Here is a 25,843-nt window from a genome sequence, read left to right as displayed (position 1 = left end):
ACGGTTTCTCATTTGACTATTTCTCTTTAGTTCCTACCTGTATTTTATCAACTTCTAGCCTCTTCTCTTTCCTAGGATATAGGGAATCTCCATTAACAGAGTCTCCCCTGTGGGATGTGTCTGTCCGATCTGTGTGCTCTTCTGAACCTCTTGGCTGCCTCTCAACCCTTAGTTCAAAAACTCCGCTCTAAGCTTTTTAAATTTTATGTGACAGCAATCTGGTTCCATTTTGGTTTAGGTGGAGCCCATCCTATGTGTATAGGCTCCTCCTTTCCCAAAAGTTTCCCCAGTTCCTAATACATTTTAACTCCTCCTCCCTACACCATCATCTCATCCACACATTGAGACCCAGTTCTGCCTGTCTAACTGGCCCTGCACATGGAACTGGAAGCATTTCAGAGAATGCTACCTTGGAGGTCCTGAACTTCAATCTCTTACCTTGCAGCCTAAATTTGGCCTCCAGCACCTCTCTCCTACCTTTCCATATGTCATCAGTCTATCATGACTACCAGTTCCTCCCCAGCACTGCACATAAGTCTGTCTAGATGTCTTGAGAGATCCACAATATTCATCCTTGGCAGGTAATTCACTGTGCGATTTTCCTGGTTATCATAAACCCAGCTATCTATATTTCTAATGATAGACTCTTCCATTACTATTACCTGAGTCTTCCTAATAAAAGGGGTTCCCTCCCCCCAGAGGGGTACCCTCAGTGCAAGAGGATACGATGACATCATCTGGAAGAAGGGTCCCAACTATGTGATTGCTTCCTTCTGCTGCAGTTTGATGTTCTCCTTCCCAGAGACTATTGTCCTCCTCAACAACATAGGGGTTATCAGGCTGGGGTTGGGTCTGCTCTACTGTGTCCCAGAAAGTCTTATCTATGTACCTCTCTTTCTCCTTTAGCTCCTCCAGTTCAGCCACTCTGGTCTTCAGAGCCTGTACTTGATCTCTGAGGGCCCTGAGTTCCTTGCACTGAATGCACACCCATGCCACTTTCCCACACGGCAGATAATCATATATGGTACATTCAGTGCAACAAGCTGGATAGCCCCCATTCTGCTGCTAGACTTCTTCCTGCATTATTTTTACTCCTGGAACTTTTGGGGGGAAAGGGCATAGTGTGGGGAGGTTGTTTATTGGCCTAAATTTAGGGAATGTTAATCGGGGGAGCTGCTCTCACACTTCCTCTCTAAACACCCTCACAAAGCTCCCCTGTTAGTTGCTCCTTTTCACTAGCTCCTCTGGTCACTTATGAACTAGCTTTTTAAACCCCTGTTATCCCTGAGTAGCCCCACCCTGTGGATAATGGATCCTAAAGGGATCAGGGATCAAAGCCTCATTAAGAAGCTCTCCACTTTGCCTGGCAGGCCTTTAGGCTCAGCACTTTGCCCCCCTCCTCCCCCCCAACAGATCACACTATATAATTCAGTCAAGCAGCAAGCACACATCAAATGACAAACTCACCCCAAGTGTTACACAGTCACTCCTCCTTCACCTGAAGAACTCCCTCACCAAACTCACCTGTTCACTGCTCCTGTTTTTTAGCTCCTCTGGTCACTTAGGAACAAGTTTTCTTTAAGATATCTCCAGAGGAATAGATACACCTGAAAGGAAGCTCTGTGCCAGGCTGGAGGTTGATGGGGCAGTTGTAGCTATGATGGGGCAGAAGGATCTCAGCTTTCTTTTTGTTGAACATGTCAATGAAGCTTTGATTTTTGGCAGGCATCACAGAGGGTGTTGGGTTGCTGACGTTCTCTTCAGGGTAATACCTCTGTCTTGGAAGCCCTTGGCAGGCAGGCAGAGCTGCAGAGGACTTCTAGTCTGTGATTGGATTTGGTAGGTAAGGTTGCTGGCAGCATGGCTAAGTAAAATGCACCATACCTGCCTGCCAGCAGATATGAGCGTTCAGACTGTAGCAAGGGTGCTGGAACAATTTGTATAGTGAGGGTACTGAGAGCAATTTAACCAGACTGTAAACCCTGTATACAGTGGAAACCACTTGAAGTCAGGTGGTGTGGCAGCACACACAGCACCCTTAGTTCCAGCACCTATGGGCTGTAGGAAGGATGTGGAAGGTTAGTGGGTTGGAGTCAGCGAGACTGATGGGGGTTGGGAAGCTGACCTTCTGTCTTGGCAGTATTCCATCAAGCAGCTGTCAATCTTAATGCACAGTTCAGTTAGGGTGTCCAGGCCAGTCAGAGGCTCCACCCACACCAGCCCCACCTTTGATCTCTTCGTCTAGGTTGAGCCGGAAGTGACAGTGCTGCACAGCTTCATTCCATTGGGTGTCTGCTGCTAGGCATCAAAATTCCACAACGCAATTAGCAACTGGCTGGCAATGCTTGGAGTGCAGCTTCTGCTGTATGCACATGTCTTGGGTCATCAAAAATCACTTCCGTGGCATGAACAAAGTTCTCAAGAAGACAAGCTGGCTCAGGAGAGGGCTTGATTTCTCAAAGAGTAGAGAGGCCCTGGCTAAGGCCTTCTGGGTCAGCAGGCTGAGGATAAGTCCCACTTGGGACTGATGGATGGGGAATGACTGGAGGGAAAACAGAAACCCACAGATTTTACCACGGTCCCTGGCAAGCTTGTCTGGCAGTGGAATTTTTGTTTCTCAAGGGGCTGGCATCAGAGTTGTGCATAGCACAGCCTGTTCCTCTAGTGTCTCACTCTGTGCCTGCAATCTGCATCTGCAGGTTTTGCAAAGGGCCTGCTATCTCTGACCCTGGAGATGCTGACCTTCATGAAATCCATTCTGCTGGCAGAACCTGTCCTTTCTTCCTTTTGGTTTTAGACTGCTGAAACTGTCATGGACCAGGCAGTGGGCAGTCATACCTAATGTTTGGAGCTGTGACAACCAGGAGGCAAAGTCAGAGGGGTAGGGGTCAGAAACTAAGCAAGGGAGCAGTGCAGAAGCAGGGCAGGCACATGAGTGATTGCAGCTTCAGGTGTAAGTGTTGAGCAGCCACTTGCCTGGTACTGCTGATGGGCTTAAGAACAGGTCGGGTGATGCCTCTCAGCCAACCAGGTATTTTGGTCATCATGGTGTTCAGCTGGAGGGCAGCTATCTGGTCCCAGACTCAGCTGCATGCCCTGATGTCTGATAGGGCCTGTGCATATTTCCCCACTTGTGGGATATGCTGTGGCCAGCTTTTGCCCCCAAGTGCAAGGAGTCCTGGAGGAGGAAGAAATCTCTCATTAGTCCTCTGGCCATAGGGTAGAGAGCAGCTGGAGCCCCTTGGGCAGAAGGGGCATGTCTGTACATAGCTTCAGGTACACAAACACTATTGTATTGGATTCTTTTGTTTGCTTGCATCACTGAGGGGTGGGTGTACTGGGCTATCAGTGGTGAAGCAGGCTTAGGGTGACCAGATGTCCTGCTTTTATAGGGACAGTCCCAATGTTCGGGGCTTTGTCTTATATAGGCACCTATTACCCCCCAACCCAGGCCTTATTTTTCACCTTTGCTGTCTGGTCACCCTAAGCAGGCTGACTGAAGCACCTGGGCAATGGTAATATGGGGGATGGGTTGGCACAATTTAATTTTGAGTGGGGGAAAAAGGAACAAACAACATTGGCATTTTTTTACTTTTTTTACCTGTCTCCTCTACCTAGACTATAAATTCTGCAGATAGGGACTACTACTTGCTTTGTATGGTGTCACCTTGATTCTTACTGAAGTAGTTCTCATATGTCCTCCATTACAATGTTATCTGAGTGCCTCACACTTTTTAATGTATTAATCCTCACAGCACCCCTTTGAGGCAGAGGCATGTGCGTTTTACAGATGGGGGACTGAAGCACAGAGAGACTAAGTAACATGTCCAAAGTCATGCAGGATGTTCGTGGCAGAACGAGACATTGAACCTTTAATTCCTGAGTTCGAGGCTAGCATCCCAACCACTGAAAACATCTTTCCTGTTATGGGTTATGCTGTAATAACAATAAGTATTATTATTTATTAATGATGAGCTTCAGGAATCTTCTGGAAAAGCAATGCCCCTTGGAAATATCATTAATACTAATAGAGGCTTTACATGCACATTAAATAGGAGGGGAAATAAAACAGAGGCAGATGGGACCCCGCCCTCAGGGAATATGAAGCATTGTCCACTGGTATTCCAGTATTTCCAGAAGGAAAAAAGTGAACCCACTGAAGGCCATTCCCTCTATGCCAACAGGATCTTTCAGATGACTCAACAGACTTCTCCTGGTCATAGAGCTAATCAAGTTGATATGACTATTTATCTCATATCCATTAGTAGGTGAGAATTATCTATTTAATATTTATTTTTATGTATTTGTTTCTTTTGTTTAATTGGGGTACCAAGGAGCTCCAGTCATGGAGAAGGACCCCATTGTGCTAAGCGCTGTACCTACAAAGAACTAAGAGACAGTCTCTTCCCCAAAGAGGAATTAAGTTAGGTGTGTAGGCCTTTTTTTTTTTCCACGGGCCACTTGAAAATCCCTGAGGGTCTCAGCCGACCACTTAATGATCGTTCCAAATGTTGTTTGTATCTTTAGCTAAATATTGTAAAGCGCTTTGGATAAAAGCTCTGTATAAAAAAACTCTTAATAATTAACAGTTTTTTGGATCTGCAAATAAACGCACACAACTCATATTTTAATATCACTAGTCTTACCTTTCTAATGCAGTGGATGTGCCCTCTCTCCCCCACTGTGGTAGCCCCCAACCTGGGGCTGGGAAGGAGGGGGGTCTCTCCCTCTCTTCCCCTGCCATGGCAGCCCCCCACCTTACATATGTCTTCTCCAGGGTCCAGACACCTAATTAGTGGAGCCACGCCTGTGTGGCTCCACTAATTACGTGGGTGTCCCTTCATTCTCTTGTGTGTGACCGCCCAGGCACATACCTTAGAGGGAACTATCCGCAGACCACCTGAATGGAGCTCGCAGACCACAATTTGATAACCTCTGCACTACAGCAACAAGAGTGCAGAATGACCCAGTACAGGATGCAATATACAGAGTCTTGCTTTAATCAAGTGCAAGTACTTTGTGTGTGTGGACAAAATGTGTTACAAGCATGGAGAGTGTTGGCAGTGGAAAATCCTCTGGTTGGTAGTAGAGACTACTGCATGTGTTAAATGTTAGTGTGTATGTTTCTAATTAAAAATCCCCTTTAATAAGGAAATGTTGAAAAGGTTCTGAAGAAGTAGTAATCGACTGACTGTTGGCTGCAAAAATTATTTCTCATGATTTCCATACATTTTAATTATCCCAGTTTATTCACTGCATTTTCTCTAGCGATACAGATCTATTAACTATAAGTATGATAGTAAAGGTAACTTTGCTCTTTTGTTAATTCTTAAGGATGTGCAATGAATGTGAATGAAACTAGGTCATTTTCAAGTGCAACAGTGAAGTGCATACCTAAGGAATTAACGTATGAGTGACTAGAACAGCCCTATCAGTATGGATCGTTTCAAAGAGATCAGTTATGATTTAGTTGGTAGTAAAACTGGAACAATATTTTTTGACATATATGCTAGAAGGTATGTAAGAAACATAATGGCACATTCTAGAGAATGATACATGAATTTCCACTACACCAGCAGTTGGTGGAGCTGGAACAATGTGACATTTGGTTGAAATTGTTCAACTGTGAGTTTCCTCTTTATTAAACAATGAATCATAGCAAGGTTCCCACATATTTCTGTGTGTGTTGTTCCTCTGCTATTCACTTATTTAGATTGTAGCCCCCCCCCCCCCCCCCGGAAGGAAAATTATCTTCTCATTTGTCCTTATGTATAGAGCCAGACACTTTTTAAAAAAAAAACCAAAAGTTAGATATCTGGGGTGAAATCTGGACCCCATTGAAGTCAATGGCAAACCTTCTGCTGACTTCACTGAGGCCAGGATTTCACCTTTGACTTTGTTTTTACATTATGTGAATGAGTGTACTGTAATCAGAATACAATTTGTTAGTTTTGCTATAACTTCACACTGTTAGAGGCTGTTGACAACTAGGGAGTGCATTTTATGTTTGTTATAATATATTATCAGGATTTTAAAATATATTGGTTCTCCTAATTAGCTATGTCATTTGACCTATTAATGCTGTGTTGATTTGGGCTATCCCAGGCAGTAAATTGCACAAACTTATGTTTCATTAAAATGTTGTGAAAATTAAAATATTCCATTAGAATTTATCATGATTTGGCATTTGAATGGTCTGTTTGAAATAATGACTGAAATATTATGCATCTCAATAATTGGATAAATTCTCTCCCATCCCTAGTTGTAGCTCTCTATATATTTATTTATTTCTTGACTCATTTTCTTTTAAGGTTCAGATGGTAACAGCAGAGAGATGGTAACACAACATCTTTGCAAACTGTTCAAATATGAAACCTGCTTGCATGATTCCAGCCAAATTTTATAGAGCAGCAGGTGGTGTGGGTAAAGTGCCCCTAGGTAGGAGCACAGATTGACTCTTCTTTTGCACCTGCCACCTTGAACTATAAAGAAACAAAAATGAGTCAGAAAATAACCCAATGGTGATCCAAAATCATTTATCGTTATCTCATACAACACACTTAAGGTTAAGATTTATGTACACTTGCAAAATTTGCCATCTGGTAATTTGTTTAGCTTCTAAACTACAAATCAACTTGTGCACCCCTACAATAACATTAATTTGAGATAAAAGTGTTAACCTGGAAAGCAAGTAGATTGTTCTTTTAAAAATATTCTTTCCAGTTGGAGTTAAAATGTTTTTTTTTCCTAATACATTATGTGACTGAATGCATAACACATTTGGTTTAATCTGTTTCTAAGGACTGCTCAGTTAAATAATTTGATTATAAAAGCATCTTTTTTCTAATCAAAATCTGCCTAGATAATCTAATCAGTTCTAATTACTGACTCACTTGTTCAGAAGCTGACCTCCGTGCTACTATGTAGGAGACTTGGCTTCAAGACAATTTCAAAATGTTCACTCCCTAGGCAAAAGTAAGCAAAGTCCATGCGATCCTTCAGGTTTTACACAGTGTGGAATAACAGCTAGGTAGTATGGAATGAGGGTAGGAGGTGAAAAATGGGCTAAAATGAAAACTTGGGTAAACAACCTAGACCTTCTGTCATTGAAAATTGGAAGGCAGCAGTAGAGGTTCTGTCAGAAAAAATAAAGTAGTGGGTAGCTGCCAGAAAGTAGCAGCAGACCTTTTGTGATGCTGGCCTCCAACATTACCAATTGGTACAGTACTTGTCATTCAGTACTTATGCCTTTTAGCACAAAAACAAACATTATTCATTGCTACAATATTTTTCCAGAAAAATCCTAACTACTGTGCAAGTCATATATAAGAACTTTTGCCATAACAGGGAGTGCACATCATTGAAACCATCCATCTAAACCAATTTAACTTAATTGAAATAATTCCAGTAAGGTAATAGGTTCATAAGTTTTTAAGGCCAGAAGAGACCATTATGATAATGTAGTCTGACCTGTTGTATAACATAAGCCGTACACCGTCACCCAGCAATTTGTGCCTCAGGACCAAAACTTCTGTTTGAGTTATAAGTTTAGAAAATATCCTGTCTTGATTTAAAGACTTCACATGATGGAGAATACACCACATCCCTAAGTAATTTGTTCCAATTGTTAGTTTCCCTTACTGGTAAACAGATTGCACCTTATTTTTAGTCCAAATTTGTCTATCTTCATATTCCAGCTGTTGGATCTCATTATGGCTTTTTCTGCTAGATTAAACAATACTCAGAAACATAAATTTGTGACCACCTAGCAATGTAATTGGTGTCACTACATGGCATAACTTGACCAGTTAGTACATCTCTGTGACAGAACTCATATCTTTCAGCTCCAATACCAATGAACAGTAAAGGGCTTCTGCTACACAGTTTAGCAGAAATTTTCATATACGCTAATTGAGTCATTACAGTATTTTCACTTTTTGTTTCACATCATCAAATGATGTCATCTTTGTTTCAGACAGGAAATCACCTTACCCTAGGCTCATCTGATACAGTAACTTTGGAAATACCTTATGGAAAGTTTAGGGTTTACATTTAGGTCCTCTTTGACTTGGACCTGTCTCTAGATCCACACATCCAGGCTGTCTATATCTTGCTGATTCTTTCTAAAGAACATCTCTAAGATACAACCTTTCCTCTCTGTTCATACAATCATCAACTTCCTCAATCTTGTGTTGGAATTGAAAAATTCAGCCCTTTCTATGAATTCAATCAAGGTTAATTTAACAGCAGTAACAGCTTTCCATGTGCCGGTAGAAGGTTTCTCAGTATTTACTAACCCAACCACAGCAAGATTTCTAAAAGGATTTATCCATCTTTTTCTGCAGATTGGATTCCTTACACCACTGTGGGATCTCAGCCTGATTCTTAAGCATCTCATGAAACAATCTTTTGAACTATAAGCTACATTGAATCATAGAATATCAGGGTTGGAAGGGACCTCAGGAGGTCATCTAGTCCAACCCCCTGCTCAAAGCAGGACTGATCCCCAATTAAATCATCCCAGCCAGGGCTTTGTCAAGCCTGACCTTAAAAACTTCGAAGGAAGGAGATTCCACCACCTCCCTAGGTAACGCATTCCAGTGTTTCACCACCCTCCTAGTGAAAAAGTTTTTCCTAATATCCAACCTAAACCTCCCCCACTGCAACTTGAGACAGTTACTCCTTGTTCTGTCATCTGCTACCAGTCTAGAGAACAGTCGAGAGCCATCCTTTTTGGAACCCCCTTTCAGGTAGTTGAAAGCAGCTATCAAACCCCCTCTCATTCTTCTCTTCCGTAGACTAAACATCCCCAGTTCCCTCAGCCTCTCCTCATAACTCATGTGTTCCAGTCCCCTAATCATTTTTGTTTCCCACTGCTGGACTCTTTCCAATTTTTCCACATCCTTCTTGTAGTGTGGGTCCCAAAACTGGACACAGTACTCCAGATGAGGCCTCACCAATGTCGAATAGAGGGGAACGATCACGTCCCTCGATCTGCTGACAATGCCCCTACTTATACATCCCAAAATGCCATTGGCCTTCTTGGCAACAGTGGCACACTGTTGACTCATATCCAGCTTCTCGTCCACTGTAACACCTAGGTCCTTTTCTGCAGAACTGCTGCCGAGCCACTCGGTCCCTAGTCTGTAGCGGTGCATTGGATTCTTCCGTCCTAAGTGCAGGACTCTGCACTTGTCCTTGTTGAACCTCATCAGATTTCTTTTCGCCCAATCCTCCAATTTGTCTAGGGCCTACTCTCCAGTGTATCTTCCTCTCTTCCCAGTTTAGTGTCATCTGCAAATTTGCTGAGAGTGCAATCCACACCATCCTCCAGATCATTTATGAAGATATTGAACAAAACCGGCCCCAGGACCGACCTTTGGGACACTCCACTTGATACCAGCTGCCAACTAGACATGGAGCCATTGGTCACTACCCGTTGAGCCCGACAATCTATCCTGCTACATCTGTCTGTGGCCATCCCTTCTGCTTGAAGCGTTGGGGAAATGGGAGCTCTAATGGCAGACCCTCCATTTATTCTGTTCCCCAAGGAGAAGGTATCTCTACGACCTCATCCGAAGTCTTCACCTAAGGCGTCCTCTGAATTTCATATTAATCTTCTGGGTGTTTTTTTCTTAAAGCGTCAACAGTCTATGCAAGAGTCTGCTTTTCATACACTGGATATTAGAAGGGTGTTAGCCTTTTACTTGTATTGGACTAGACCATTCAGGAAGACCCTTAGACTCTTTTTATTTCTTTTGCAGCTAAGTCTAAGAGAACACCTATCTGCACTCAGAGACTTTCTAAATGGATCTCTGGATGTATTATTGCCTGCTATGGTTTTCACTGATGTTACACCTCCCCTAAAAGTAACTGCATGCTCTGCTAGATCACAGTGTGTCTGTAAATCTACTCAAAGATGTTTCAGTTGCTGAAATCTGAAGTGCTGCAATAGGGTCCTTGGTGCACATGTTTTCCAACTATTATGCCCTAATTCACACTGGAAGGTCAGATTTGGCTGTAGGCAGTGCAGGTTTTTCTTCAGTGATGGACTCTGTTCCAAAACTCCCACCTCCTTAAAGGGTAACTGCTAGGGAATCAAAAACTCCCACCTCCTTAAAGGGTAACTGCTAGGGAATCACCTAAGGTGGAACACCCACAGGGATGCTACTTGATGAAGGAGTAACTGGAGGTCTTCGAGATATGTCCCACTCTGGTTGCTCCAATACCAGCCCTCCTCCACTCTGCTTCAGAGCTGCTTCTGTCGGCTTTATAGTAGAGAAGGAATTGAGGGCACTTCATCCACACAGGCCAATACAGCCTTGGTACAGGGCATGAGGATGTGCAGGGCCCATGTGCGGGCATAAAGGGCACTGCTAAAAAAAAAATCTCCAAAGGTTCATGCGCACCTAGAGTGGAGCACCCACAGGGATACACATCTTGAAGAACTCCAGTTACTGTATTAGGTGAGGAACCTCTTTTTGGCTTTCCCGTCAAAGAACGGCTGGAAGTAGAGCTGAGGCAGCCTGGTGGGAGACCTGAAAAAAAAAATCCGTGTCAAAAGACTTCATTGGCACCAGCTGGCCTTTGGTTTCCTCTTGCTTTTGCTCCAGTGCTACTCACTGCTTTCCCTGCACTTTGTGCTGTGAGGTCATGGTTCTTTTTCTCCCTTTGCTCCCCAAGTCACCAGATATCTCAGAGGCTCAGGGCTTGGTGTCCATACTTCATCATCCTGATCTTTACATTGCTGGATGCTTTTTGAAGCAGCATCGGTATCCTGTTATCTTTTGTTCTTGTGAAGGTCCTGGAAGAGGCTCTATAGCTAATGTTGCATTGAGATTTGCTCTTAAAGTAGGACTAAAATTTGACCTATTAACTCTCGGGACAGTTGCATTTTCTACATAATCTTTTCATAAAACAGTAACTTTTGTGGAGGAAAAATGTTGAACGTTCATTTAAAATAAAAATAAAAGTCCTCAATTTGTTTGAGATTCCTCTAGCTAAAATTGCCATAGTCCCCAAACTGCACAGACCAAAAAAAAACCCCACCTCATTGTGAAAAATAGCTTAGATTGTTTACTTCTGAACTTGGAAAATTGAAATAATTTATTTCCCCAATCCATGACAACTTAATTGAATTCCATCGCTATTTAGCTGACTCATCACAGAGACCATAGGGAGCCAGGAGACAGGCTGACTAGTAAGGGATAAGTGGTGTGGAGAAGAGAGTTGTGGGTTTTGCATGGGGGAAGGGAAAGAGAACTTGGAACTGAGGGAAGCAGGGAGACTATCCAGTTGTCCACCTATGCTCCTCATATTGACCAATTCATACACATGCTTCTCTCCTCATGTTCCCAGCCACCTCTCCAGTTGTAGGAGGATATATAGGAGGAAGGATGCCCCAGTGGTTAAGACAGTAGTGTAGGACTTGAGAGATTTTCTCTGTGACCTTGTACAAGCCACTTGATGTCTCTGTGACACAGTTCCTATCTGTAAAATGGAGATAATAATGTTATCTCCCCTCAAAACCCCTACCTCACAGGGGTTTTAAGGATAAATACATTAAAGATTGTGGTGTGCTCAGATTTGGCAGTAATGGGGGACACACAGAAAATTGTAGTTCTGGAGTGATGGACCTGCTCTGAAGTGTCATGCTAGGACTGTGTTCTGGCAAACTCAGGGATTTGCCAGAGGAAGAAGCTGTCTCAGGAATGGAGTTTGTACATGGAAGCATGTTGGTTGGAAGATGAGTCTCTAAGGGGAAAAGTGGGAGAACAGGGAGGGAAAGCAGAGGTATGGAGGAGGTGTGGCATACTAAAGGGTGCCAAATGGGGGTATTTCAATATTTGTCTCTATGATTTAGCTGTAATAACCATGATGCAAAGTTACTATACACCTGTGGTGATTCCCCTCAAAAATCTTAGTTAATGTTGAGTTGAGATAGTAAAATGTACATATAACCTATTGTGACAGGGTTGGGGATGACCACATCCAGTGTAGGATGAGTGCACCCCATCACACTCCTAGACCCCAGTCAATATACTCGCCCTTCTTAGCAGGGGAGTGTAGCCCAATGGCCAGAGTCAATCAATTGGTCCCCATCGGCAGAGCCGTAAGGCCTGGCGGCTATAGTCAGTAAGTTCGCTCCAGTGAGACAGGGCAATACAGCGCAATGGCCAGTATCAAAAGATTTACCCCTTTTTGCAGGATAGTAGGGCCTAATAGCTACTACCAATACAGTCGCCCCAGGATGACAGGGCAGTAAGGCTTAGTGGCCGAAGTCCATGAATTCGCCCTTCTTGGCACGGCAATGAGGCCTAATGACTAATCAATGTACTCGACCCTAAGAGCTGGACCATGCAGCCCAATGGGCAAAGTCAATAGATTCGCCCCCTCTTTGTGGGGCTCTAAGGTGTAGTAGTCCCCGTCTATAGATTCACCCTTCTTAGCAGGGCAGTGAGGCCGAGTGGCCAAAATCAGTAAATTCAACCCGGTTTGCAGGGCAGTGGGCCAACCGACCAACGTTAATAGCTTTCAGAGGAGCAGCCATGTTAGTCTGTATTCACAAAAAGAAAAGGAGTACTTGTGGCACCTTAGAGACTAACCAATTTATTTGAGCATAAGCTTTGCCGCAGTTAGCAGGGCTGTAAGGCCTAACTGCCAAAGTCCATATATTTCCCCTCTCAGCAGGGCAGTGAGGCATAATGGCTAGAGTCCATGTATTCGCCCCTAATAGCTGGTCAGTTTGGCCCAATGGCCAAAGTCAATAGGCTTGCCCCTCTTAGCGGGACAGTAAGGCCTAGTAGCCACAATCAGTATATTCGCCCCAGGAAGACTGGCAGTAAGACCTAGTGGCCAAAGTCAGTCAGGAAGGGGACCACCACACACAAGCGGGGTGGGAGGGTGGCAGCCCTGGTAAGGGGTCCAGTCTCTCCCTCTCCACTGGACCCCAGCCCAAGGCCCTGGTAGTGGCAGGGGCACATGCCACTGAGTCAGTGGGGAGGTTCCGACTGAAACACAATGACTCAAAACACTGGCTCACTAACCAAGCCACTATCTAATTCCCCTGGGCTGCAGCTTACTGTAGTTTCTGTTGCTGTGGTCTGCTGTCTCCGGGTTATCCGGTCTGCGCTGTCCCCAGTGACTCCTGGGGCAGCGGGTTCCCAATAGGTGCCTTAGCGTCTGCTTGGGTTACAGTGTCTCCGGCCTCCCTGGCCTCGGACTTTGGCTGATCCTCAGCTGGAGCCAACGGAGCATGTCCTTCCTCCCTGGCAGTCAGCCCCAACTGAGCTGAGCTGCTCCTTCTTATACCAGTGCACTTGGACCATGCCCAGTACAGTAAAGGGGGCATGGCTTCCTCAACCCACAATGTAGGGTTTGTTAGACCCACAGCAGGAGTCTCCCTATGAGATAGGAGAGCAGGCAGATACCAGATACAGTGTTCATATATAATCCACAAGTACTACTTATTGTTACAAAATAAACCACTCAGTTTACATTCATAACCCAAGCATACTACACCAGAATCTGAAGATCAGAACTGAAGTCCCAATGGCCAGTCGACATTCAGTCCAATCACAAGATGCGGGGAGCCAGGATTACCACATCTTAATCTAAACAGGGCTTTGGATCCACAAACGACTCCAAATTGTGAGTGTATCTAACATCCTTTATAATCCATTCTGTCACATCAGCAGTTGTCTGGGCAATTTCGAAGAGACAGTTCTGGGCAAATTGCGAAAATCCAAGAGGTTTAGAAACAGTCCCAGGCCCAAGATGTTCCTCTTTCCCCAGTTCTTGTTTACAACTGTAGCAGATACATTGCAACAGGTACATTGTCATGGCAAGATATGCAAAAGGTGGGGGAGATGAAGTATTATTTACCTTTGCCATTTCACATGTAATGGGGGGGAAAAAAACAGAAAGATCAAGGGATTTGTCCAAACTAGCACAAGAAATCTGTGAAACTGGGAATTGAACCCTGCTCTTCTGAGTCCCAGAGCAGTGGGTCAAATAAAAGTCAGTGCGCTGATAAACAAAAACATAACCCTACCAGCCCAACACCTAAATGCAAGCTTACATTAGTACATTGTTTGTGTTTTTAAGTAAGGAAGAAATGTATTCACAGGACATGATGGTTTACACAAATCATTAAGCAATAGTTGTAAAAATTATGAAAAATATGTTAAGTCCTATTTAATGAAATCAGTGTAAATTATAATGATGCTGAAAATGTGGAGCAGACCCATTCATTGTACACAGAACTGAACATTAGATTACTTGAATAAATACAGAGGCAGTAATATTATATGATATTAACAGAGATTTAAGTATTCAATGAATATGTGACATTTGAAAAAAAAATAGCATGTTTGGTACATTTCATGTACCAGTTCTCAGCTGTGAAAAGCTTCATAAGATCCAGTAAAAGTATAATAGTCAACAATTTACTGTGCTTAAAGGTCACCTCCTCCTTTTGCTTTAGGCTGTTGACATATTTGAAAACTCATCTGTTGAGATGTTTATTTTAAACAAATTTTAAAACAAGCGTATGTTGTCTGGTCCTTTTAAAATATGTTATTTAAGGACCTCAAATTTAATAGAGACTAGATATTTCAGTAAGTGTAGTTCCTCCTGGAATGTAGCAGAGAACTCCTGTATTTATTCAGTAGGAAAGATGAAAAGCCATAAAAGGGGATATTTCAAAAACAATAGCAAACACCCAAGAATGCTGTTCATTTTTCTACATTATGTTTTATATTTCAGAACAAGATTATTTTAGACCCTATGACTTTCAGTGAGGCCAGATTCAGACCATCTCTTGAAGAGAGGTTGGAGAGTATTATCAGTGGAGCAGCACTGATGGCAGACTCTTCATGCACACGTGATGACCGCCGAGAGAGAATTGTTGCTGAGTGCAATGCTGTACGACAGGCCCTCCAGGACCTACTTAGCGAGTATATGAATAATGTAAGTTCTATGCTCTCTTTAGTCTTTTCCTCCTGTATGGATTGTTAAGCAGTTTTATGACTATTCTAAAATGCCTACATGCTTAGTAAAACTGACTATCCTAAATAGCAGCAGTTCAAGAAAATCAAGGTAGTCACTTAAAATGCTTCGGTGGTTTTCAACATTTGGGAGGTTGAGATTGCTTTATAGTAGTTTGTTACAAATAACTATATCCTGAAATGCATTTTGTTCTGAAAAGGAAAGCCCCCAATTGTAAGATTCCCTCACTCTACTGCAGAATAAGAGACTACTGTGTTCTGAATCAGTGATTTGTTTCATTTTAACTAAAAGGTAGTCCACACAACTTTTAAATATTTCTAGTGAGCCCAAATGCTGTTGTGAAATGTGTATAAAACTCCTAGTTGGTAAGCAAACAGGGAACGTGGATAAGTCAAATGAAAATATCCTAGATACTATTTTTGTAAAAGAAAATGTGTACAGTCGGTTTCTAGCATTATTCATTGTTGTAGGGAAATAGTCATGTCGCGTTTTATTCAGATGTACACACAGAAGTTCACATGAAGTAGCTTTAAGTTTGCACGTGGGAGGATGTAGTTAAACCATGAGGATTCTTATTTGCTAACAGTGTAATTGGAGCTATTAACTGTAAGTGTGCAGATTCCCTGAATCCGTTCAGTATTATCTATCATTATTGCAGTGCACATAATGAAATGTTTTTAAAATATCTTAAATACATCAGTCACCACAGTGTAGACATACAGTATCATTTGCTTTATGTGTATAATCTCCTACATGATAAACATCCTCTTCTTAACAGTGCCTATGTATACTTCCAAAATTATTTGTGGATATTCTGCACTATTGTTACTAGACTCATCCATCATTGCAAGGCTGTGATATATGCAGTGAGATCATAACCAGTCAATAACCTTTTTTTTATATTACAACTTAATTCCTGGAAATATTGTCGGAAGCAGTTCTTCTCTGACAATATGGTGGTAGCCACTTCAAGAGGTAATGGTGATGCCCATGTCTTTCCATGAGCTCCTAGATACTGTGTTTAAGGATATTTCAGGGTTTCAAATCCATTTCCCCTTTTTTGAACATACATTATATGATTGGAAATATTTCCAAATGAGTATTTGCACATTTAAGCCGTCCAAATATATTTACCAGAGCAAGTGTTCTACTGCATGCCTCATTTTTCATCTGCTGGTAACGTTAGAGTTTAAGTAAACACATTGCATATTTTGATCCTGTTTTTTCCAAGTCCCCAATTCTGATAAATGTTGAAAACTAACATTCAAGGATTAAGTGTTTTTATTATTATTATTATTATTTCTAGTTGCAAGACTGATAATATACAATATCAAACCAGTGAAAGTATTCAATCTTCTATTTGCTTTATTGTATACCTGAGACAACTAGAATTTATTTCTTAAATTGCTTATATTTTCTTTTTACTGTTCAGTAAAATGGTGTTGGCTTCAAGGAACAGCTATTCCCCAGTCTAGGATTACAACACAGAAATTGTTTGCTGTTTTTTAAGGTGACAGTTGATATGTTCTTTTGGTGCAAATGACAGCAAAGCTGATGTTGTTTTATCTTGAGGTGAAAGCCGTAAAGAGAGTGAGTTAAAGGACAGGTGATGATGATGTGAAATATAGCTTTTTGGATTGCTGTCTGCAGAATCTTGTTTCACAGAATTATTACTTTTAGGTGTAAGCTCTAAAAGGTCTCTACAAAGATCATTCCAAAACTGATGGATTGTTGTATCCTGTTTCTTATGTACCATGCTTTGTGATAGCAAAATGAATTTGCCCTTGCTTCAGAAACATTACTTATTTTATTTCTGACACCACTTTCAGATAAGGCAAAAGAATCTTTAGAGTTTAAATGGCAGCATTCGTTTATGACCATGCAGAGGATGGCTAATGTAGTTTCAGGGTTTCTCTTAGAATGCTTAGTGGAAGAGAGTTGTGTTTTACACTTTATATATGGTGTTTAAGTAACTGAGCTGATGGATATTTGTCCATCTTTATATTTCTATTCTTCTAATAGCAGTCTAATTAGATCTAAGATCCATAATTCCCAATTCTTTTTCTCTTCATGTTTCGTATGGAACGTAATGAAATCAGTTTAACAGTTCATGTATAAGTATCTTCTTCTTAACAAATGAATGTTTAGTTTGAGGTATAGTATTTCAAACTTAAAAAATAGATTATGTCATGTAATCACTTCCTAGTTGTTTTTTGGTTTTTGGTTTTTTAAGATACAACATTTGTATCTACCGGCATGGCTTCCATTTTTGTTTTTAACCCCTGTCTTGATAAGAGGACATGGGGTTTTCAGTAATGAGAAGCAAGGGCTTTACAACTGCCAAAGATTTCACTTGCAAAATTCCCAGAAGCTTGGTAGAATTGTTGCAAGGTAAAACTAAATCTGATTGCGATAAGGCATGACTTGGGACAACTGACAGCCTGATCAAGAGACCGCCCGTCTGTAAGAGTATATTGTTCCCGCTTAGTACTGAGATACGTTCTACAAGCTTCCCTTGGACAGCTCTGCAAACATCTGCCCAGAATGCCTTTAACCAGTGCTATCAGTACCTCATTTTAAATCTACTCCTATATTGTTCTGATTAAAGAACAAGAGGAAGAGGTAATGGAAAAAACTGAAACTTTGTGGCTAATCATCAGTCATAAAATGTGCACGCTCCTTTGATACTCTTCATTAAGAATACCGTTATTTTATGCCAGTAATATTGCATGCCAGTATTTCAGAGAGACTGTACATTGCAGTTGCAATGCTATTATTATTTTCTTGCCTATTCAAATGTTAATAGCTCTGCTCAACCGAAAAGTGCCCCTCCACTTACCCTCTTCAGTGATCTAGGGCAAGGGAGACTCACTCTTCACCTACAAGTTGTTTTTTTGTTTCATGTTGTTTAAAGAAGAGTCCTGATTCTCTGTGCCTTTGCACTAAGCTAATCCTTTACACCTGTGCATAGTGAGTACAAAGTGGGTATAAATTGTAGTGTGTTACCTCTCATTTTACAATCCGTTTGCTCAGGTATGAATGACTAGGTGCAAAACAGTAGAATTGGACTGGATGCATTCAGTCTTAGGACAAATCAGCCTATCTTACTTTTCACTATTGTGACAATAGGTGATGTTACCATAGCTTTAGGTCAAACTGGTAACAGAAAGAAAATTGTGATGCAGGAGGGAGAATTCTTCTGCTCATTTTGTAGATCCCTGATGTGCTAGTGAGTTGCTAACAATGTCCGTCTAGCTAATTATATGCTTGAAATGGCATTCTTGTATATAGCATACACTGCCACTTATACAATGTTCCAAGCAAATTTTTATTGAGCCGATCAGCGCTGGTTTGTAGTTCAGAAAGATGCCACTGGATGTCTGATCAGTTGGTGAGGGGAGAGGCACGGTAGGACTTCAGGGTCTGAGGATCCTGTAAAAAGCTTTGTTCCCTCTCTCACTGTTCAGACATTAGTTTTTATATTCAGGTGGAAGGAAGGTTTGCAAGGGGGAAAAGGGGGAAGACTAAGTTTCAGTCTCAGAAAAAATGATTTTCAATATTATGAAGATTTCAGGCAAAGTGACACAACTTTGCTAAGAAGGGGTGAAAAGACAAAACTTGACCATTTCACTTTGATTTTCATTAATATACTGAATTAGATTTGGTTCAGTTTTATTCCCTCATCAAATATTCAGATATTCTGGCTCCATTGCAAATATTTGTTTGAATGATTAATACCGTGGGAGGTTTTGCAGTATTAGCCCACAGGAGCTCTATCATTGTTTTTAATAATTGTATATTGGTATTGTGATCGTGCACAAAAGCCCCCATGAGGACTGGGGTTCCATTGTGCTAGATGTACAAACACAGAGGAAGCACCTCTAAGAAGACAAGATAGACAAAGTCATAAACCTCATATAACTAAAATGTCAAAGGTATGTATCTTGTCAGTTACATTTTTTTTAAGATTTCCCCTGAATAGTCCCTCTTTCTTTCTTTCTTTCTTAGCTCTCCCAAAGGACAACTCTGATTTTATTGTGAGTCTCATGGTATTTGGTGATTTTTTTAAGCTGTAGCTCCTGTAGTTTTGCGATACTTTTCTTTTTAAATGAAAGAGATTAAGTTTCTAGTCCTCATGGCTTCAGAGAAGAGCTTGAAAGGAGAACGCATCAGAAATTTTTGCTGTCTAGTTTCATGCCAGTTTGGTTACCTGGCTCCTTGGCAGGCTCCCAGCTCTTCAGCCTGGTGGGATGATGGGAAGCTGAGAGCCCCACAAATTGTAAACGTGCCAGCTCCTATGCTTCTTGCTCTGCCAGTGCTCCCAGGCTTCCTGGCTCCACTTCAGCCCACCTGGTGAGCTGAAAGGGAATCAGGATCCTGCAATCCCCAGATAACCTGGGAGCCTTGGACCTTTGGGATCTGGGGCTTCCAGGCTCCTGGCTCCCCTTCATTTTATAGGCAGAATTTCGTTTTTAAATCGTCTAATTGTTCCAAGTTTTGAAAAAAAATATCATTAATTCTGTTACCTGGAGAATTTTGAAATTTTGGGTTTTCATTCCAAATTGGAACAAAACCCAATTTTGAAATCCCATAATCCTTCTTGAAAATGTGAATCCCAAAGACCCAAACACCAGAAGGCAAATAAAAAACTCAAAAAGTAAAACTTCTTATAATCTCATTTTTAAATCAGTCTCATGATTTGCGGGGCTAACTCAGGGTTTTTTTTGTGTGTGTTTTTTTTTAAATCTTGGGATTAGTAATACTGAAGTCTCCCACCCCTGGCCCCACCACAAGAATATTCAGAAAATATGGCTACGTCCACTGTATAAAAGAGGGGTGTGATTCCCCTGCTCTGTACACATACTCATGCCAGCTTTCATGAAGCTAGCCCAAGTATAAATAGCAGTATAGCACTGGAATGGGTTACCTAGGGAGGTGGTGCAATCCCCTTCCTTAGAAGTTTTTAAGGTCAGGCTTGACAAAGCCCTGGCTGGGATGATTTAGTTGGGGATTGGTCCTCCTTTGAGCAGGGGGTTGGACTAGGTGACCTCCTGAGGTCCCTTCCAACCCTGATATTCTATGATTCCCAGTAGAATGGCTTTGCCATGCTGACTTTGTACCCACCATTACCCCATGCTACCATGGTGACACTACCATTTATATTCTCACTAGTTGTGAGAATGATGAGTTGTGCCAACAGGTGACCCCCTTCTTGGGTAATCACACCCATAGCTTGTAGTGTAGATTAGCCTATATGGGATTGGGAAACACCTTCTAATATGCCCACCATTTCCAAAAAGACACAATTAACTCCTCCCTGACAATAATCAGCCTGTTAGATCAGTGCTCGTACTACTGAGTGTCACAGGCTCAATGGTAGTTAACTTTCCTGTTTTCAGAAGAAGTGTGGAAATGGGGCCTTCCTGACTGGCGTCTTCCTCCAGAGTCCACTGGCTTTTTTCCACCCTGGAGAAGACTGGGGTCTGCTTCTGGTATGGGATTCTAGGTGCGGGACAGGAGAACACAGTGGCTGGTCCCTGCCTGCAGGCTCCCAAGTCAACTCCTAAAGCTCTTCCCCTTTGTGAAGTGGGACTGCTTTTGGCGGGAGCTCTGGGCAGGGAGACAGGGAATTTGCATGGCCATTGAGTCTCATGGGCTCAGGCGCTTCTGTTGGGTTCCCCCCATTGCGGTTCAGGGAATGTTTCTGGTCAGGGCTTTGGGGCCTGTCTGGCTGTTTCCTGCACCTAGTATCCAAGAAAGACTAACAGACGTATTGGAGTATAAGCTTTCGTGGGTGAATACCCACTTCGTCGGATGCACCCACGAAAGCTTATGCTCAAATACGTTTGTTAGTCTATAAGGTGCCACAGGACTCTTTGCCGCTTTTACAGGTCCAGACTGACACAGCTACCCCTCTGATGCTAGTATCCAATAGTCACTGCTGCTGCTTTTCCTGCAGATGGGGTTCCTCTATCAGCAGGTACACTAAAAAGGCTGGGGAAAGGGAACTTCATAGCAGCACTCTCTGGGACTTAGAATGAACTTCAGAATGCATGCATTCAAAATAGTGACAGGGTGCAGCAGCAATCTTTTAAAGACCCGCTTATTCTGTGGCGTAAATTTAGTAGAAGCAGAATCCTCTTGTTGTTTTCCTTGTTACTCTGATCCTCCTCTGCTCCTCCTCAGCATTTCCCAGATTTCTGATCCTTCTCCTCAATCTGTGTGGGCTTTTGTTTTTAAAGTCCCTAAACATATTTGATATGACACAGTGGAAAGATTCCCCTTAAGCCTTCGGTGCTTTTTTGTAACTTGTCCTCCAAAGTTGTCGCCTGTTCTCAACTCCTGGTCACTGGAGCTCTGTGGCTATACCATGGGTCTATGGAATGCCCGGTCTGAAGATAAAAAATGTAAGGGAATGAAGGTAGAGAAAATGTAGACCTTCAGGTGGTTTTGCTCACTGAAATACTGGAAATACATTTGAGTTTGTCCCAGATAAAATGGTATTTTAAAAAAGTGCTGCAGTGAGTAAAATCTAAAAGTCTTTAATGGGCAGTTAGAGGTCATTGTTCTTGAAGGCACAACCAAATTGGAATGAAAGAGGTGATGGAAAATGAAAATCTATGGACTCTCAAGACACTGTCAAGTTCCATATTTAACAGCTATAGCTGAACTCATATTTAAAAAAGGAAAAAAATCATTCTTACATCCTTTAGAGAGGTGGCTCTGAATCACACAAGATTAATTGGTGTGACAGTGAACATTAAATTACATTCACGAGACAGCAAAATGTCCATAGTTGTCTCGAACTCCGTAATCAGTGATTGGTGACAGAGGTTGACTGCTGAGTCATCAGAATTGTCTGATTTAGTTACAGCAGCCTAGAAAGGACAATCTATCAATTGTTCTCAGTATTGCTCTGCTAGCTTTTCAAGGAATACTTAGAAAAGCAAGTTTTAGTTAAAGCTACATACTGTAGTTCAAGATTGAAATAATGAACTGGGCCATTTCATTTTGCTCTCCTAGAGGATCTCTGGAAACAGTTTTATATTTCCTGGCCTGAAAAAGTGATGTGGAAACAAACAGGTTGGGACTGTGAAAGGGTGGGTCTCTGCCTTTTTAAGTACCAGTCAGAACAGTGTGTTTATGTTGCAATGATCCATCCCTGTGATATCAAGCAATTTTTAGTAACTGATTCAATATTTTGTTGAAAATGAAGTATTCGGGCAGTTTTTTAGAAGCATACTGGCTTTATTGGGTGAGAGAAATGCAGATTCCCCCCCTCTTCACAAAATTCTGAGCAGTTGAGTCACTGGGATGGTTGACAACAATATCATTTTTCCTGGTACTTCTTATGGAAATCATGAAATGTGCTGTTTCAAAGTGATTATCAAATTCCTGGCTTGCCTAGCACCTGGTTGCTGGCAATCTCACTCTAACTCCTACTTCCATAGGATGTACCCATCTAGCTGTCTAAATTTGAGAGACTTCTGGGTACCTTACCTTTCCCCAACTACAAAAAATTTACCATCTGCATACCCTACCCAGAGCACTAGTTCAAAGGGTCCCAGCTACATGGCAAGTAGTTTGGTTTCTTGTCTTTTCTTGGTAACAGCAGCAGGACCTGGTGTTGATATACCCATTGCTTAGCACTTTTATGATAGTACTGTGGGAATCTGTGTTGCCTGCAGGTTTTTATAAGCAAAAGCTGCTACAGAATCCAGATGTTTCCATAATTTCAGGATATTCAGGATCACGTTTGCTGCCTTGTGTTTCCTTTTGCAGGGCCAAAATATCCGGTTGCTCTCCTCCATAAACACAATTCACAACAGGCAAGCCCTGTAGAAAAGAGTGGTACCTCGTGCTTTGCAGATAACAGTTATATATAAGCACTTTGTCCAATTTTGGGCTTTGGTAATCACATTTACACAGCATTCCTTTGAGTGTTCTATTAAAAGGATCAAGTAGGTTATCTGTTTGAGCATGATAGACTGTGGTTTTATCTGACTTTAAAAATATCTAGGAGAAAGCATGCTTCTTGCAGCACCTGAGAAGTAATGCTCGTGCCATGGTCTGTCAACATTATTACCTTGGGCATGTCAACCTGGGAGAAATGTTTAAATATGTCTTGGGTTCTACGCTGGCAGGAGATAGGTTCCATATGTGTTGTTGAAATACCCAGAGAGCTCTGTTTCCAGGAAATCCTTGGAATGAGAATTTGGGAAAATGAATTCCTATTTGAGGTTCACTGATGATTCTGACCAGCACATTTCCTTCTAAGTCAAAATCGAAATACTAGGTCCACCCGAGCCTCACTAACCACAGCCAAGCACTCATATATGTGACTGAGCTTTTCATTGCCTCTTTTTCTCTTCTATAAAATTAGTGGAACTGAGTGATTGGTCATCCACTAATGGTATAACCTTGAATGAATCCCCCCTAGTTGAGTATCCCTGGAGGGTCTTAAAGCACACTAAGTTGCAGTGCCACTGTGGGCCCTTTTCCTTTGTTCCTTCTGGGTAACTATTATTCCATTCTTAGCTAACCAGTATTCTGTCTCTACTGCCTCCACCTACTGGGCCAGAAAGTTCAGAATAACTAAAATGAAAGACCTTTCAAATCTGCCAGTCATGGATCCAATTGAGTCCAGGTCAGTGCCACCATTGATTTGAAAACGTATCAGTCTGTTCCCACTCATGGTCTAAAACTTCAGTGGAACAAGGGAAACACACACACACACACGGTTACAATAAAAATCATATACAGTGGGAATAACCATCACTGAAGTTTGGCTGGTTTCAGAGTAACAGCCATGTTAGTCTGTATTCGCAAAAAGAAAAGGAGTACTTGTGGCACCTTAGAGACTAACCAATTTATTTGAGCAAATAAATTGGTTAGTCTCTAAGGTGCCACAAGTACTCCTTTTCTTTTTTGAAGTTCATCTATTTACTGTCACTATAACCCAGGAGTTAAGGTAAGGCTGGATTTCTTTTTAAGTGCAGCCAATGTGCAACATCATGGCAGACAGATGTATGTAAGGGCCCACTATCCATTCTGGCACAAACATTTCAGCATAATAAGAATCTAACAGCCCTTGAAACTTAAGCTCATGAATTATGACGGGAATCAAACAAATCTTGCAGTACCACTGGAGACATCTGTAAAATGGAATTGCAAGCTACAGCATAGTTATAATCCTTCAAGGGGCAGGAATGGCAGCCATGACCCTCCTACCTACGTGAAAAACAACTCCAGGTGCTCTTTTTCCTGAGGTTGTACAAGATCTGGCATCAACTCGTGTGGCAACTGTCACTGCCCCTTGACTTCCCTAGAGAGATTCACCCAGAGCCTAGTCTATCCCAAGTGGAATCTTTGATGTTTTCAGTACAGTTCTGGGCAATCGGGGTTAAATTGGGAAAATATTTGGTCCACTGCAAGTCTTTCAAAAGACATCAGAGAAAACTCTATTTTTCCTTTACTATCTCTCCTGGCTTCTCTTCATCTGAACACCCATCCCTGTGTCTTCCTAGCTAATCTCACACTTCCACAGTCAATCTCTGAAACCAGGAAATTCTCCACCTGTCATGTGGTCACCTAGGCTGGCCTCAAATGCAATCATTGACTCCAGCCAGTGGAAACAATGTGGTTCTGACATAATCAGCTCTACTGCTTCTCCAGCGGAGTTAGGCTCTGTTTGCAGCCACTGATTGCAGAGGCAAAACCAGTTCCTGTGCCATGGCTTGAAATCATGAATTAACTGCTCTAAACTGCCACGATAACCTTTCTCACTCCCCCAGCTCATACAGAATGTCTGACTATAGATTATATCTTTGAGAAGATTATAATCACCAGTCCATTGAGCTATAGGCCTCTTAGGGCTCCCCCCGAGCAGGCCCATTGCTCAACATAAGTGTTCTTCCCAAATGTTCAAATGGTTCAAGATACGGCTCAGAGTCATTTCCTCATCCTGTTTTATCAAGAACCCTCTCCCGTTTGGAGTTTGGCACAGGGTGGTACATCTCTTTCTACCATTGGGGTGTCTATCCTATTTGCTTCATTTAATATTCCTACTGGTGTTGCTGTTGTAGCATCAGTGGGAAATAGTTGGGAACTATTCATTCTCCCACTGCTAAGCTATCCACAACATCAAGTTTTACTTTTTTTTTGTTTTTAATTAGTCCTCACTCTCTGTATGAGTCTGGAATTTCACATCCCTTCTAACCAGGGATTAGCGGGGTTACTAGGAAGGAATTTAGCAATAATGAGCAGGATTTTTCAGCAGGAGCAAATCTTTATCAGCATACATCTGAACAAGCTGCAAGCAGAAAAATATAAACATAACTGAAAGTTTCCAAAACCTAAATTTCACCCAGCCTGCATGACCAGGATGTCGAACACTTTGCATTTCAAAAGGCGTTCTCCCTCTTTTGTCTCTTCCCCAGAGCACCTGTGCTAGGGTAAGAGACCCGAAACCAAAAGTAAATTCCTTGTTTTCTGAGGGCCAAGTAATGCTTTTATTGTGGTGTTTGTTTATTCTTAATTCCTGGTACTGCCCACAAAGGACATAGTACAAATGCAAAAGAATATGCAATCCCTGAACTGAGAAGTGAATGTTCCATACATCCCGACACACATGCGCATACACACATTTATAAAGTGTGTGTGTGTGTGTGTGTACGTACATGTACATGACTCAGTTCTGGGGAAAATGAATGTATGGAGAAAAGGGATATTCAACAAAAACAATGCAACCTATAAATAAAACTGTATGACCAAGGGTATTTCTTCACAAAAGTACAATAGCAAATTGTCTACAGTTCATAATTTCTGTCATCTC

At 42.0% G+C, this 25,843-nt stretch overlaps 1 protein-coding gene across 4 annotated transcripts in view; it reads left to right on the top strand.

The window, feature by feature from the left end:
* The window catches only part of CTNNA2 (catenin alpha 2), a 790,749-nt gene that overhangs the window by 258,615 nt on the left and 506,291 nt on the right, over nt 1–25,843 (top strand). For all 4 annotated transcript variants that reach the window (XM_084626180.1, XM_084626177.1, XM_084626178.1 and 1 more), the window contains one exon: nt 14,767–14,970. In XM_084626180.1, the coding sequence (XP_084482306.1) occupies nt 14,767–14,970 (204 nt within the window). The remainder of the gene's footprint in view (nt 1–14,766; nt 14,971–25,843) is intronic.

This window comes from Lepidochelys olivacea, assembly GCF_965140295.1.
Source record: "Lepidochelys olivacea isolate rLepOli2 genome assembly, chromosome: 4".
In the NCBI taxonomy this organism is placed as follows: domain Eukaryota; kingdom Metazoa; phylum Chordata; order Testudines; family Cheloniidae; genus Lepidochelys; species Lepidochelys olivacea.
Note: the sequence above shows the minus strand (reverse complement) of the source record. Positions and strands in the feature narration are given on the sequence as shown.